This window comes from Lacerta agilis, chromosome 1 (genome assembly GCF_009819535.1).
Source record: "Lacerta agilis isolate rLacAgi1 chromosome 1, rLacAgi1.pri, whole genome shotgun sequence".
NCBI classification, from domain to species: domain Eukaryota; kingdom Metazoa; phylum Chordata; class Lepidosauria; order Squamata; family Lacertidae; genus Lacerta; species Lacerta agilis.
In genome coordinates this window covers 10,428,589-10,442,326 of record NC_046312.1, presented here as the reverse complement: position 1 = coordinate 10,442,326, position 13,738 = coordinate 10,428,589, and the positions used below count along the sequence as shown (strand labels likewise).

The following is a 13,738-nucleotide window of genomic DNA, read 5'->3' as shown; positions in this document are numbered from 1 at the left end:
TAAATTCGGATTTGAAGGAAACACCTAGCAGCTCGGTTGCCATCAGTCAGCACTGTGGGCATTGGAACTTGTAATAAATAAACACACACACACTAAAGCAAGAATAGCAAAGGGGCAAGTCAGGCTACCTACATTCATGGATGTTGAATATACTGAACTGATGGCAATCTGAGAAATTGTGCTTTTTTAAAAGGGATTTGATAAATAGATGGGGGTGGATGAGTAGCCACATCTACTAGCCAGATGTGAAGCCTCCATTTTCAGACATATGCCACAGATTGGTTGGATGCAGAGGAATGGTGGGAGGAACCAGCTGGGGAACCCCCAAGGGAAGAAGGCTCAAAGCCAGGGGAGTGGTGGTGGGACGACGATGAGGGGTCAGAGAAAGAAGACTGGGAAGAGGAGGAGTCAGGAGCTGGAGGGGTAACAGGGCTTAGCGAGTGGGGGGAGCCTGTGGCAGAGAGACATCCAGAATCAGAGGCAGAAGCTGAAGCAGCAGTGTAGGAGGAGAGAAGCCCAGTATACTTGAAGGAGCGTCTCCACCCCCATCGTCTGGCCCGGACACTGAGGTCCAGCTCCGAGGGCCTTCTGGCAGTTCCCTTACTGCAAAAAGTGAAGCTACAGGGAACCAGGCAGAGGGCCTTCTTGGAAGTGGCGCCTGCCCTGTGGAAAGCCCTCCCATTAAATATAAAGGAGATGAGTAATTATATAACGTTTAGGGAAGTTTTTAATGTTTGATGTTGTTGCTTTTTTATTACTGTTATTGGTGTTCTGTTGGGAAACCCAGCCAGATGGGTGGGGTATAAATAAATTATTATTATTATTATTATTATTATTATTATTATTATTATTATTACCACCATCATCATAAGCCAAGAGGCAGAGATGAATCCGGCTGGGGAAGAGTCATGGGTGTCTCCCCCTCCTGCTGCAATAAGCTCCCCTCCTCCCGTGTCTCTTAGAACTGAGCTGAAACTAGCGCAGCATCGGCAGGCTACACACAGGCGCAGTTTCCAATTGCTGGGGGAAAGCCCTGGAGAGGAGAGGACGTAGACAGCTGTGAAGATGAGGGGACTTTCAGCCTCGGCAACTACCGAGGACAAGTTGCTGTGCTCATTAGGCCTGACACTCAGCCAAGTCTCTGGGTATTGTGTTTTGGCTAATGTAAGAGTTAACTCCAACTTTGAACGGTGTGATTTACCTTCCAGCGGGCTCTTTGACAACATAGCCTCTGACTATCAGATGTGGGTGATTAATTAGATAATCATTATCTTGATGTCTGCACAACTATGTGAAATGCCTGTTGGTAGTCGGAATACTGAGCTGGCAGAGCCATTGGGCTGGCCCAGAACAGCCATTCTTACTGGAAACTAAAACTAGATTCGAGCCTTACAGCTAGCGTGGCAGTCGCCACTGGTGGTGCTAAATTACATTTGCCCCGTTCTCGTGTGCAGCGCAGCTGTGTGGGGCACGGGGTTTATTTCGAGCTGCTGACAGCTCATTACGCAGGAGTTGGAAGGTGTCAGAGCAGCCCTGGAAGCCCAGTGCCGGTGCAAATCCTGCGCCAGCAGTATCCTCTGTTTCCCTGCAGCTATAGCTGTCACTTTGCATCACGCTGCCCATTTGCATCCATTTACGAAATAGCCCTGCCCCGAAGAGGAAGGCACTCATAGCTGAGCTTTAATGAGGGTGGGAAATAGGCAGATGGGTAGACATCAGCCTCGGGGAAAGCATGCCTTGCAACAGATTCCTTACCAGGGGTAATAAGTTCTTCCGGGAGATCACCTGGCATCATCTAGATGCTCCAAGGTAAGCTGCAGGGCCAACTAACTTGGGCTCTTTAAAGCATAAAGCTGGCCAGGAAGAAATGGCTATAAACAAAATCATCTCAGAACTCCGACATTTATTTTATAGACAGCAGGGACCCGAGGAGGAGTTAAGACAGCTGAATAGGCACATATATTTTAAATGCGGAAGATGCATCCAAATTTGAATATTGTGCCCACTTCCACAATAGACCTCCCCCCTCATATTTTAGGAATATGCAACCTACAGATATATATATGTTTTCTAGGAAGCTTTGTACCCGAAGCAGTAATTAGCGACCAAACTTTGGAATAAAATTCAAACAAAGAACTAAATCACGCCACTGCAAACTGTCACAGCAAGACAAGAACCATTATTTTTTTAAAAATCAACTTGAAAAAATGAGGTGGGGAAGACTTCAGCAAGCACAAAACACAAAATCTGATCATTGGGGGGGGGGAGACGGAAGAACAGAAAATAATAAGAGAATTCTAAGAAGCAAAGTTTGTTATAGAGGGCTGACTGGTGCCTTCACGTAATGGTGATTAAGCCACAATGAAGCTGCCAGCCAACATGTGGCCTGTGGAGGATGATTCATTCTGGCCCCACACGCTGAACTGAAAGTGAAAGCCCCAACATTACCTGAGTGTCAGAGAACTGTTAACAATCTCTAGATGCACCGTTCGCTGAAGAGAGAAGGATTTAAATGAAGAATTGTGGTACCTTTTCCCCACGCTGTTTACGGAGTTGGCCACATTCCGAGCCGCCAGAGATTTCCTTCTTGACAGTTTCTTGGTGTTGCTGCTGTCATCAGCGCTGTCATCATCTTTCTTTGGTGAGCTACCTCCTTTGCTGTTGAGGTCCCTTAACACGTTATAATTAATTTTACTTGAAATCTTCTTCTGTTCCAACATCTTTTCAATTGCCTCTCCCGCTGTGCTGGCCTGGATCAGCTCCCGCTTCTTTGCAGACTTCTTGGGCTTAATTAAAACATAAACAGCAATTTTAGGGGGCAATCGAAATAATTTTACTGAGGCTGAAGAATGGGCTGCAGTTTAATCATCACTGCTCAGGTGGCAGCTGGCTGAGAGAGGAACTGATAGGTGGCACAGTTGCATTGGCACACTGCAAAGGATCCAAATCCTGAATAGTGGAGCTCATTGAAGATCCTCTATTATTTTTGGCCCCTTAAGGACTCTGGGTTGCAGTGCTTGTTTGAATAACTATCAAAATGCCCAGCACATGTGGGAACTAGCAAATATTTCTTTAAAAAATGTACTTTCTCCACCATGCGAAGCCATGAATGCCAGGTGAAGCCAGAACGATCCTTTAGGTAAATTAAAGCTGCATCAGTCCTGCTGGTAGATAGCCACCTCTGTTTTGAGGTCCAGATTAATTTTTCCTGCCTTTTGACCACAATTAAGCAAATGGGTGAGAGTTCCAATGGTTAGGCCGAGACCACAACCAGGTATGATGGCGATTACAGGATTGCCACCCTGCAGTTAAGACTATAATAAGCTCCTTAAGGTAGGGACTTGTTCTCTTGTACTTTGTAAAACATTGCACACATCATCTCCAACACAGTAATTTTAAAATGTCAGCTCTCCCTCCTCTTTCTGCAATGTGTAGTAAAAGAAGCACATGTCACCACATCACTAGGTTCCCTCTCCCAACTTGTGATAACCATTGGTGGTACAGGGAAGCACAATATGCCCTAATGTGCATCTTACCCTTAACTACACGTTATGGAAAGAGGAGGGGATTCAATACAGAATCACCATTGTTGGGGAAAACCTCTGTGGCTACTGTGACATTTATTTCTGGCCACAGACTGTGGCTGAATGCCCTAATTGCATAGCTGTCAACCTTCCCTTTTTTTGCGGGAAATTCCCCTATCAGTACAGTACTATACTATAGAGTAGACTATAGTACTGATAGGGGAATTTCCCGCAAAAAATGGGGAGGTTGACAGCTATGACTAAGTGCAGGGTAAAATGGAGTCAGAACATGAAGACAAACCCCCACATAGGGCTGGTCTGCACTTTCTATTTAATTTAATTTAATTTAATTATTTATTTAATTTATATACCACCCTATACTTGCAGGTCTCAGAGCAGTTCACAGAATAAAATCAAAATATAAAACCGCAAAACACACAATCAAAATAAAAACAACAACAAATGCAGGAACATGCTACGCTTTATAGGAAGTTGGCTGCAGATTTCTCAGGCCACCATACACTGAAAGTAATAAATGAACCAGGTGCACACGTTATATCCTCAATTTCCCCAGTCCTTTCAAACATATGCATACAAGGAATGCAGAAACTGGAAGCAACATGCCTGCAGAACTGCATGGGTATGCCCTAAACTTCCAGTTTTCCTCTGCTCAGTAGTCTGTATACTGAGCCATATCCCACCACAAAGGGATGGTTTCCCATGTTTATAATGCATGGAAACCTGTTGAAGTGAGCTACTAAAGTTTTAACTGGTTGTGTGAACTGGCCCCTCATGTGTTCAGCTGTAATGTCTTTCTTGTCTCAAAAGCAATTTCATTTATTTTCCCAGGGGCATACTTTGTACAGCCTTGGGTTGGTAGTAACGAGTGAGCATCTATAGCCCACCTGTGTTTTCCACGGAAGCAACTTATCAAAGCAGATCATGTGAGGAAAGGGAAAGGGCATGAGCACAGTGCTTACTCATTACATGGAAACTGGCCCACCCAACAACAACAGCAACAACCTGCTATCAATTGCCATTCATATGAATCCTGTCTGGTCCTTTTTGAACTGACAGAACAACATTTAACAGGTCAACTGCACACAGCGTGTGAAAGTGGGGATATTAAATGCTCCTGCCTGTTGAGTTTGTTGGATGACTTCCTGGCATTACATGCAAAGGAAAACAATGGTTGCAATCCTGTACCTTATTTACCTGGGAATAAGTCCCATTCAACTGAAAATGTTTTTTTCTAAATCATTTTATTGCTAGCTGATATAGACATGTCTGCTACCTATAGCGCCTTCTAGCATCACAGAATCGCAGAGTTGGGCGGGACCTCCAAGGGTCCTCTAGTCCAACCCCTGCAATGCAGGAATCTCAGCTAAAGCATCCATGGCAGATGGCCATCCAACCTCTGCTTATAAGCCTCCAAGGAAGGAGAGTCCACAACCTCCCGAGTGAGACTCTTCCACTGCTGAACAGCTCTTACTGTCGGAAAGTTCTTCCTGATGCTTAGTCGGAATCTACTTTCTTTTAACTTGAAGCCATTGGTTTGAGTCCTAGCCTGAAGAGCGGGAGAAAACAGCTTGTTTCCTCTTCCACGTGACAGCCCTTGAGATATTTGTAAATGGCTATCAAATCTCCTCTCAGACTCCTCTTTTCCAGCCTATACACACCCAGCTCCTTCAAGCGCTCCTTGAATTTCTTGGTTTCCTTGAATGTGTTGAACGCCAGACAGATTTTTTTTAAATTTAAACAATTTGGATAACTTTATGATATTAACTTTTGACAACTGGCATTTCTGAAAACATTACCTATTTAGCTTACTCTTGAATTGCCTTCTTGTAATGGCCATTGGCTATGAACAATGAAAATATAACTGACTGATTGACTGACAACATGACTTTGGAGACATGCATAGATAGGATCGTGCTGTGAGTTGCTCTTTCCAACCTGCTTGCATTTCCCTTCAGTCATATTCCATTTTATCAGCCTCTTTCCTACGCTAAAGGGTGATAATATTTTTAGCTTGCAGCTCCTGCTTTCCACACGGGGAACATCACACATTCCTCCCCCAGGCTTTCCTTGCTGAAAATTCCCTACAATACGTAAGTCCTTTATTGCTGAAGTCTAGATTTCTTTTCCCAGTCGCAGAGGATGGCTTTTGTTTTGTTTTGTTTTAGTAAAAATAAAATATTAAGAAAGCATATTCTCACTAAAATTATAATCACCACTGCCACCAGCAAAAGTGGGTACAAAGACTGAGTGCAAGCCAGAATGGAACAGAAATACCAAGTAGCATTACAGTCATTGTTGCAACAAAAAGCTCAAGGGATACAGCAGCAGTTTAAGTAAAAGTAGAGAGCTGTGTTCGAGAGTTCCCATAGGACTGCCACTCCACAGATCAGTGAAGGCAGCCAAGTGGAATACATGGAGTTGGAAACCTGCCTGTTAATGGGGTTGGGTTAATGCAAGCCTCTGAGAAATGTCGTGTGCTAGTCAAAGCAACAAGGACAGCTAGACGCATACTGCATTAAACCCAAAAGCTGCTCAGTCATGGGGGAATTATGGATGATTTAAATGCGGCAATAGAAGCACAGAAAGCAGCCTTGTTCTGAGTCAGGCCACTGGCCCACTTAGCTCAGTACTACATGCACTGACTGGCAGCAGCTCTCAGGGTTTTAGAAAGGAATATTTTCCATCCCTGCTAGGTACTGCCAGGAAGTGAAGCTGAGATGCAAAGCCCGAGTTCCATCAAATAAGCAACCCCCCTTTCCTCTATATGCAAAACCACAAATGTGTAAAGCAGATAGGGGAATGAGATACACGATTCCTTACCAGCAAAAGCCTTATGCCAGGGTTCGTCAGCATGCCTGCTAAGAAAGGATTCAGTAAATCTCCCCCAAACATCCACAATATACAAAAGATGGCTTGCACTTCCTACTCTGTTCCTGTTGGCACTGTCTCAGCCTCTCCTTCTTCCATTCATTCTAAAGAGAGGAGGGCAACAAAGAGTTCTGGCTGGTATGGGTGCCTTTGCCTCAAAATGTGAAATTTTATTATTATGGAATGTGGAATTTGTATTTTTATATATTCTAATGCACACCAACATTTGTTGGGATGTCAACTGCTTTGAGATTTCTTGAACTATAAAGCAGTACAACTTCAATCAATTAATTAGAAGATGGCTTTTCTGGGTCTCGGGTGTTTCCCAAAAGCTTACCTATCTAATGTCAGTTCACTGGCAACTGCTTGGGCAGCAATTTTTTGCTTCAAAAACAGCCCTCTTGCCTAGTAACCGAGACATGTGTTATGTACTCCATCAGGTTTGACCACGTTATGTTGTCACTGCTACTGCCAAGGTAAGAACTGTTTTGATGGTGGCAACAAGACCAACAACAACCACAACCCTGAAGCTTCAGCAAATCCAGGATATGAAGAGGTTCACAATGGAGCACTTCCACCTGATGCCAGGCACAGGAAGTAAGGCAACACAAATATTTAGTGTGGTGGATGCATAATCACTGAAAAGCCCTCCCAAAGACCTCCCTTCATACAAAACTCCAAAATGAAAACATGTTACAGTATTCAGGTAAAACCAAAAAAATTGGAGAAAATAGTGCTTAGATTACTTTCTTTCTTTCTTTTTAATGATCAGGGAGGTTTGAGTAAAAGACGATTAAAAATATTTACTCCTACAAGGTAAACGAAGAAGAAAAGCAACTGTATGAATTTTAACAAAACAGAGTTTATATAAACTTTTATATCACATCTCAGGCTTGTTTTTTCCAAGTCATGTAAGGAAGATTTTTCCTTTTAACCTATTGCAAAGCAGGGTTAGATTGACTAAAGAAGAACGCTCTTCTGGCAGTAAGAGGAGATATGACAGCCATATACAAATATCTCAAGGGCTGTCACGTGGAAGAGAAAACAAGCTGTTTTCTCCTGCTCTTGATGGTAGGACTCAAACCAATGGCTTCAAGTTACAAGAAAGGAGATTCCGACTCAACATCAGGAAGACCTTTCTGACAGTAAGGGCTGTTCAGCAGTGGAAAGATCACTCTTGGAAGGTTGTGGACTCTCCTTCCTTGGAGGCTTTTAAGCAGAGGTTGGATGGACATCTGCCATGGATGCTTTAGCTGAGATTCCAGCATTGCAGGGGGTTGAACTAGATGGCTCTCGAGTTTCTTCCAACTCTACAATTCTATGAGTTAATCTTTGGATTGCCCCTGTGCTTTCTAAATCAGCCTGGTCCAAGAACCTGGACTAAAATTGTCTATCCACATACATTTTCAGTCTGCTTATTCAAAAGAGTTTATTTACCTTATGTTCTTTATAAATCCCAAGCTCCTTCTCTTTCGCTATCCTTGCTTCTTTTTCTGGAAGAGGACACATGAAAGCAGTATGAAAGCACAAGTATAATCTGGCTAGTATTATAGAAGATTATGACTAGTTTTAATGACAACTTAACTAAGGGAACCCCATGTATGTCATTCTGAGTTCTGTCATGGAATAAAATAGTTTTATATGTGCACACAGAATTTTACAGTACTTAGCACAGTTGAAATTTTGAAAGTACACACAGGAAAAAACTCTGCTTTAGAGCAGGGAAAGACTGGCTTCATGTTCCATTATAAAAAGAGCAACCCAAAATCCAAGTGACCCACTGGTATATGCTAGGCTGGTGAAGCAGGAGTGCATGCTTGGGATTTCTTTAAAGTTAAGGTAGCCTCTACTAACGTGACTACAACTCCCATCAGCCCCAGCCAGCACAAAGCATCTGGAGAGCACCAGGCTGGCAAAGAATGAGTCAAGGCATAACTAAACATTTGGTTATCATGATACTGCACTCTTTCTAATGCACATAAGAGGTGTTTGTTGGATCAGATTAAGGCCTAGTTCAGCACCAAGAAAATACTAAGTGGTCTACTGTACTGGAGAAACGTGACTGGTAAACCAGTCTACTGCCTGCCTAGAGGGCCTTTAAATTAGAAAGGGGGGGAACTATTTGAAAACCAGTTGCCTAATAAATCCCCCTACAAAACTGTCAAGATCTGCACTGAATTCCTTTCAAGGAGGCAAACTTCATGTAATGGCTACAGCATTTGGGAGCGGATGGTAAACCAAAGTTCAAATCCCTAAGAAGTTATGAAACTCCTTGAGATGTATTGAGAAAGACAATTTTCTACCAGCCTAACTTGGGCCGGGGTCGTTGTGAGGCTAAAACACTACTCAAAGCTCCTTGGAGGAATGATGGAATACACATGTAGCAAACGATCAAGTGCAATTTATATTTATATGACTTGAAGCCTTTTTGCATACATTGGCCCAGTTCAGATGCAATGCCAAACGATGTCTTAGTACAATATTCATGTGCCTTAAGCTTGCATGATCCCACCCCTCCTCTGGAGCAGCCATGAAAGAAGATCAGAAGTTTTCACTTCTGTTTCTAAACTAAACATAGTTCCTCATTATATCCAAACGTAAGGAAATCAAGCTAGTTTAAACTATGTTTTTAAAATAACCCATGATCTTAAGTCTCAATTTGATCCTGGTTTGTTTTCCCCCCGCTTCCCATCCCCACTCACCCTATTATTATTTTTTAGTGTCCACCAATCCTGACTCATCTGAACAAAATAGAGCTTAAACTAACTAGAGTTCATTGAGTTTGGATGGAACAAGAAACTGTGGTTTTAGACAATGGGTGCTTAGCACAGCCTTCCTTTAGCTGTGCCAGAGGAGAAGACGGGAGGGGGAGCTTCAAGCACACTGCTGCTCATGAATGCAAGCAAGTTCAGCACAGCATCTGGACTGGACTATTATCTCAGAAACCCTATCATCAAGGATGTAAAGCAGGGCACTATGATTATATTACAAACAACTGGTTGGTTTTGCTGCAATAGCCTAACATAGCTACCCCTCCGAAAATAAGTTTATCTAAAATCATCTTGCTTGCTTGCTGCTCACTCTTAAGTCATGCCACAATAACCAGCGTTGGTTTCGTTTTCATCCTGCCCTTCATCCTGAGAGCTTAAGGTACAGGGTGCCCCCCCACATTTATCCTCCCTTGTGGGATAGGCTAGACAATGAGAGAGTAGAAACCCCCCAAGATCAGCTTTGTAGCTGCATTGGGATTATCCCCCTCCCCAGTCCTAACTATCCCCTATCGACTACACCAACCTTTCCCTAGCTGGTGTTCTCCAGATGTTTTAAACTGGCTAGGCCAGATGGGAGGTGTAGTCCAAAACATCTGGAGGGCATCAGGTTGGGGAAGGCTGCACTATACCATGCTGGTTGCTAAGGCACTGTTAGAAACCTTGTTGAAAGGCAACAGAATTAGGTCTACAATGAAGTGATTAATCACGGTTGAATGTTTTCAGCCTCAAGACTTCACTACATGACTCACCCGAAAAAGACTTCCATTCATTTGGCTTACCCTTTTGTTCCTTCAGATAATCTGCATTTTCCCTCATCCAGAGTTCTGCTTTTATTTTGGCTTCGGAATCATTAAGTATATACTAGGGACCAAAAGAAAAAAAAGGTAAGTGTTTTGCTTTTTTGTTCTTCAGCAGCAGACATAGGTACTCTGCCCATCAGCTGCTGCCCACTCCATCACCTCCTCGCTTCTACCTCTGCTCCGTTGACCTGGCTATGGCTTCCGCGTCACGGAGAGGAGAGAAAGAGGCATCGGTGTGGCAAAGAGCAGAAGGAAAAGCAAGGCAGCAGAGAGGCAGGTTATGGAATGAGATGAGTAATGAAGGTTTGGGGGTGTGGAGAAAGGAGAAGCCACCAAAGGAGATCCAATTGGTAGACAATCTTGAAAAAAGGACCAAGGGAGGGAAGGGAGGGGACAACACTCATCAGAGCTCCTCAGGGCTCCCCGATACCAACACTGTAGTCACCACTAAGTGGACTTTCATTAAATGAACTATTTACAGTTGCATGTATGGAGGAGATACTCTTGCGGGTACCACAGAGCCGTCTAAATCCACCCCTCCTTCTTTCACAACACCTATTTAAAGCGCAACACTCTACCAACAAGGAAGTACCTCATCCCTGAGCACCTAGCAACATTTCTGGAACTTGGGTCCTCAGCTGTTGTTGGACTACAACTCCCATCACCCTTGACCACTGGTCTTGCTAGCTAGGGATGATGGGAGTTGTAGTCCAACAACAGCTGGGGACCCAAGTTTGAGAAACACTGACCCTACAGCCAACCATAGCATGCCTTTAAAAAAAAAAAGTTACAGCGTTTGCCTCTCTTGACATCATTTTGATAACACACTACAAGCATTTTGATTTTTAAAAAATCTGGTCATTCTTGCAGACAACCACTAAATGTTATGCCAGTGCTCTGTATCTGTATTCTACACCTGACATGTTGTGGGTTTCTCACCACTGTTGCTCTAATGTTGTCTTGGTATTGGTGCTGGTGCCACCAATTAAAATTAAAATATTAATCTAAGCGATTATGGCATGCATCGTCAGCAGAATAAAGCAGATATTTTTGATTCCCGGTAAAACAAATTGCATATTGCACGCAGAGACAATTTTATTGGTGGCGGGGGAAGAGTAAGAAAGAGGAAGCATTCTTACCATATCTATTTCACTGTCGTCAATTCCACTTAGATCTAATTCACCATCTCCAGTATTTTCATCTAAATAGAAGCAACAGAAATTTTAATTAGGGTGTGCATTCATTCAAAATCAACTCCGATTCAAACCCTGGCTTTAATCATCTCGGAAATGCGGTCTTTCTGATAACTGGTTTGCTAACAAAGCAATCTTTCACAAGATGGGACCCATCCAAATTAAAAAGGGGGAGAAATGAGGTTTTCCTAACAACACTCGCCTATTGTTGCTGTTTCTTGTGTGAACACAATTTGTCACTGAAGTTAATTAGTGAGGAGAAGACACCAAAAAGGCTTGGCCCCCGTCCCCACCTTGGCTCCTTGCAAATCACCACTAATATGATTCAATGGCAAACACTCAATTAAATACAAAGTGATGGAATCAGAGGTTAGGACCTTTAAAAATTCCTCCAAGTCAAGGACATGCAACATTTGAACAGCTGCTGCCCTGCACCATGTGACTGGCAAATACTAGCGCAAATGCAGCCCAATCACAACATCTGCTTTGTGTATTGCTGAACATACATATGTGTGTGACACAGTAAGATACCTAGGTAGGAGGCCAGCAGCTGAGAAGGAGCACTTGACTGAGGCCCCATCTGCACTTTAATTTAAAGCACTCTCATCCCACATTAAACAGTCATGGCTTCTCGCAAAGCGTCCTGGGAACTGTAGTTTGTCAATGACGCTGAGAGGTGTTAGGAGACCCCTATTCCCCTTTGTTGTTTAGTCGTGTCCAACTCTTCGTGACCCTATTCCCCTTACAGACCTACAACTACAGGGGGGGAAACACAGACCCACAACACTCAATCCTTGGAAGTGAAGCAAGCATAATAAGATCTGGTCAATACTGCCAATTCTCAGAAGCACTGAACTACCTGCCCGCAGACTGTCTCGCCAGAGTGGTGTATGCTCTAAGTTATCTCCCACTTGGACTACTGCAATGCACTCTACCTTTGAAGGTGACCCGGAAACTGCAATTAATCCAGAATGTGGCAGCTGGACTGGTAACTGGGAGTGGCCACCGAGACCACATAGCACCATATAACCCAGAAGGCAGAGCTAGTCCCATAGATTTATTTCTTTTTACCAACTTTGAGTGAGCTCAGAAATCCACTGACCAAGTGCTAACTTTCTGCAATGTGCATGCAAGCGCTTGGTGAATTGTTCACCCAAAATATCCTAAGGAGCAGGAATTCCTCTGCCCAAGGCTTTTTCTGCAGTTGACTGGAAATGCAGGGGAGCAAAGGCGTGGGACTATTCCCCTGACTAGTTTGAAGATTAAGACAGACAACCTGTCTAATGAATAGCAACATCCCATCATTTGTTTATTGCATTTGTATCCCACACTTCCTCCAAATTGTTCAGAGAAATACAGGATGCTGCCTTATACCGCATTAGATTGCCCGTCTTAGTCAGTCCTTTCTATTCTGACCGGCAGTGGCTGCAGGGTCTCAGGCAGAGGACACACTAAGAGATCCCACGGACTGAGCCTGGGCCATCCTGCAAACAAAGCACATGCTCTTACCATTGAGCTATGGTTCCTTCCCAGCTATGGTACCTCCACTGACGTACACGGTTCTCTCTTAATTGCATTTCAGCTTCACAATGACCCTGAGAGCTAGGCTGGGCTAAGAGAGGGTGACTGGTTGAATGACACTCAGTTTGTAAAGTGGTGATATGAACCCCCATCTTAGCCAAGCATTCTACACACTCTTGTCTTTGCAGCACCTAAGTGAGCTCCTTGGGGTGCAAGACTGGGCAGCGTGTATGGAGGTCCTGGGCTCCCCAGAAGGTAAGACCCTCCTCTCTCAGCCTTGCTGATGTGGCCCAAAGGAAAGCAGAGCAATACGTTTGGCACCAGCTTGGCTGCAGGAGTTGCCGAAGGAGGTGTACAAGGTGTCATTCAACCGCCTTAGGGACAGCACTCTGGATTTGTGTAGGGTTTACTCCTTAGCCTTTTATTCTCCTGAAAATGTCCTGCATGACAGCAGGTACGGATTGCTCCTGGGGGTTTAGTCCCAAAGCCTTTCTCATGAATGACTATAGCCACAAGGTAGCAGAGGTTTAGGATCAGAGTTTTCACCAATCAGTAGCTACCCGAGTCTTCTTCCTCTCTCTCTCTCTCTCCCACCCACACACTTTTTGAAGAATGGGACAAAAATTGCCTGCTTCCAGTCCACAGGGACCTCACTTTTTCTCCAAGAATTCTTGAAGTTTACAGAGAGAGGCTCTGAGATTACATCTGCAAGCTCCTTTAGTACCCATGGGTACAGCTAATCAGGGCCGTTAGCAGTGCTGTCAAGTATCCCGTTTCCCCCGGGAATCTCCCTTATTTCAAGCAGTTCCCCGCTGCTATCCCGTATTTTTTATATCCCTTTAATTTCCCGTTTTTTCAAAGGAAGCAGCTCCTCTCCCTCCCCCTGCTGGCCAGGGACTGGGAAGAACTTGCCTCCTTGCAGCCTCAAAGCAAGCGGGAGCCATTTCCCGCGCTTACAGGCGTCGTAGCCCACGGGCAGCGTTTCCAAAATACAGTAAGCCTACTGCGTGCGTTCACACCAGTGCCGCCCACTTTTGCTT

General features: G+C 44.1%; 1 protein-coding gene across 3 annotated transcripts in view; it reads right to left on the bottom strand.

Moving 5' to 3' along the window:
* Positions 1-2,347: 2,347 nt before the first annotated feature.
* The window catches only part of BRF1 (BRF1 RNA polymerase III transcription initiation factor subunit), a 141,226-nt gene continuing 129,835 nt past the window's right edge, over positions 2,348-13,738 (bottom strand). Inside the window, exons 11-14 of one of the 3 annotated variants that reach the window (XM_033137606.1) lie at positions 11,124-11,185; positions 9,964-10,045; positions 7,851-7,906; positions 2,348-2,786 (exon numbers count right to left, since the gene is read on the bottom strand). In XM_033137606.1, coding sequence (XP_032993497.1) covers positions 2,445-2,786; positions 7,851-7,906; positions 9,964-10,045; positions 11,124-11,185 — 542 coding nt within the window. In that variant the 3' untranslated portion in view covers positions 2,348-2,444. The remainder of the gene's footprint in view (positions 2,787-7,850; positions 7,907-9,963; positions 10,046-11,123; positions 11,186-13,738) is intronic. The other 2 variants (XM_033137687.1, XM_033137529.1) reach the window with 2 other exon arrangements.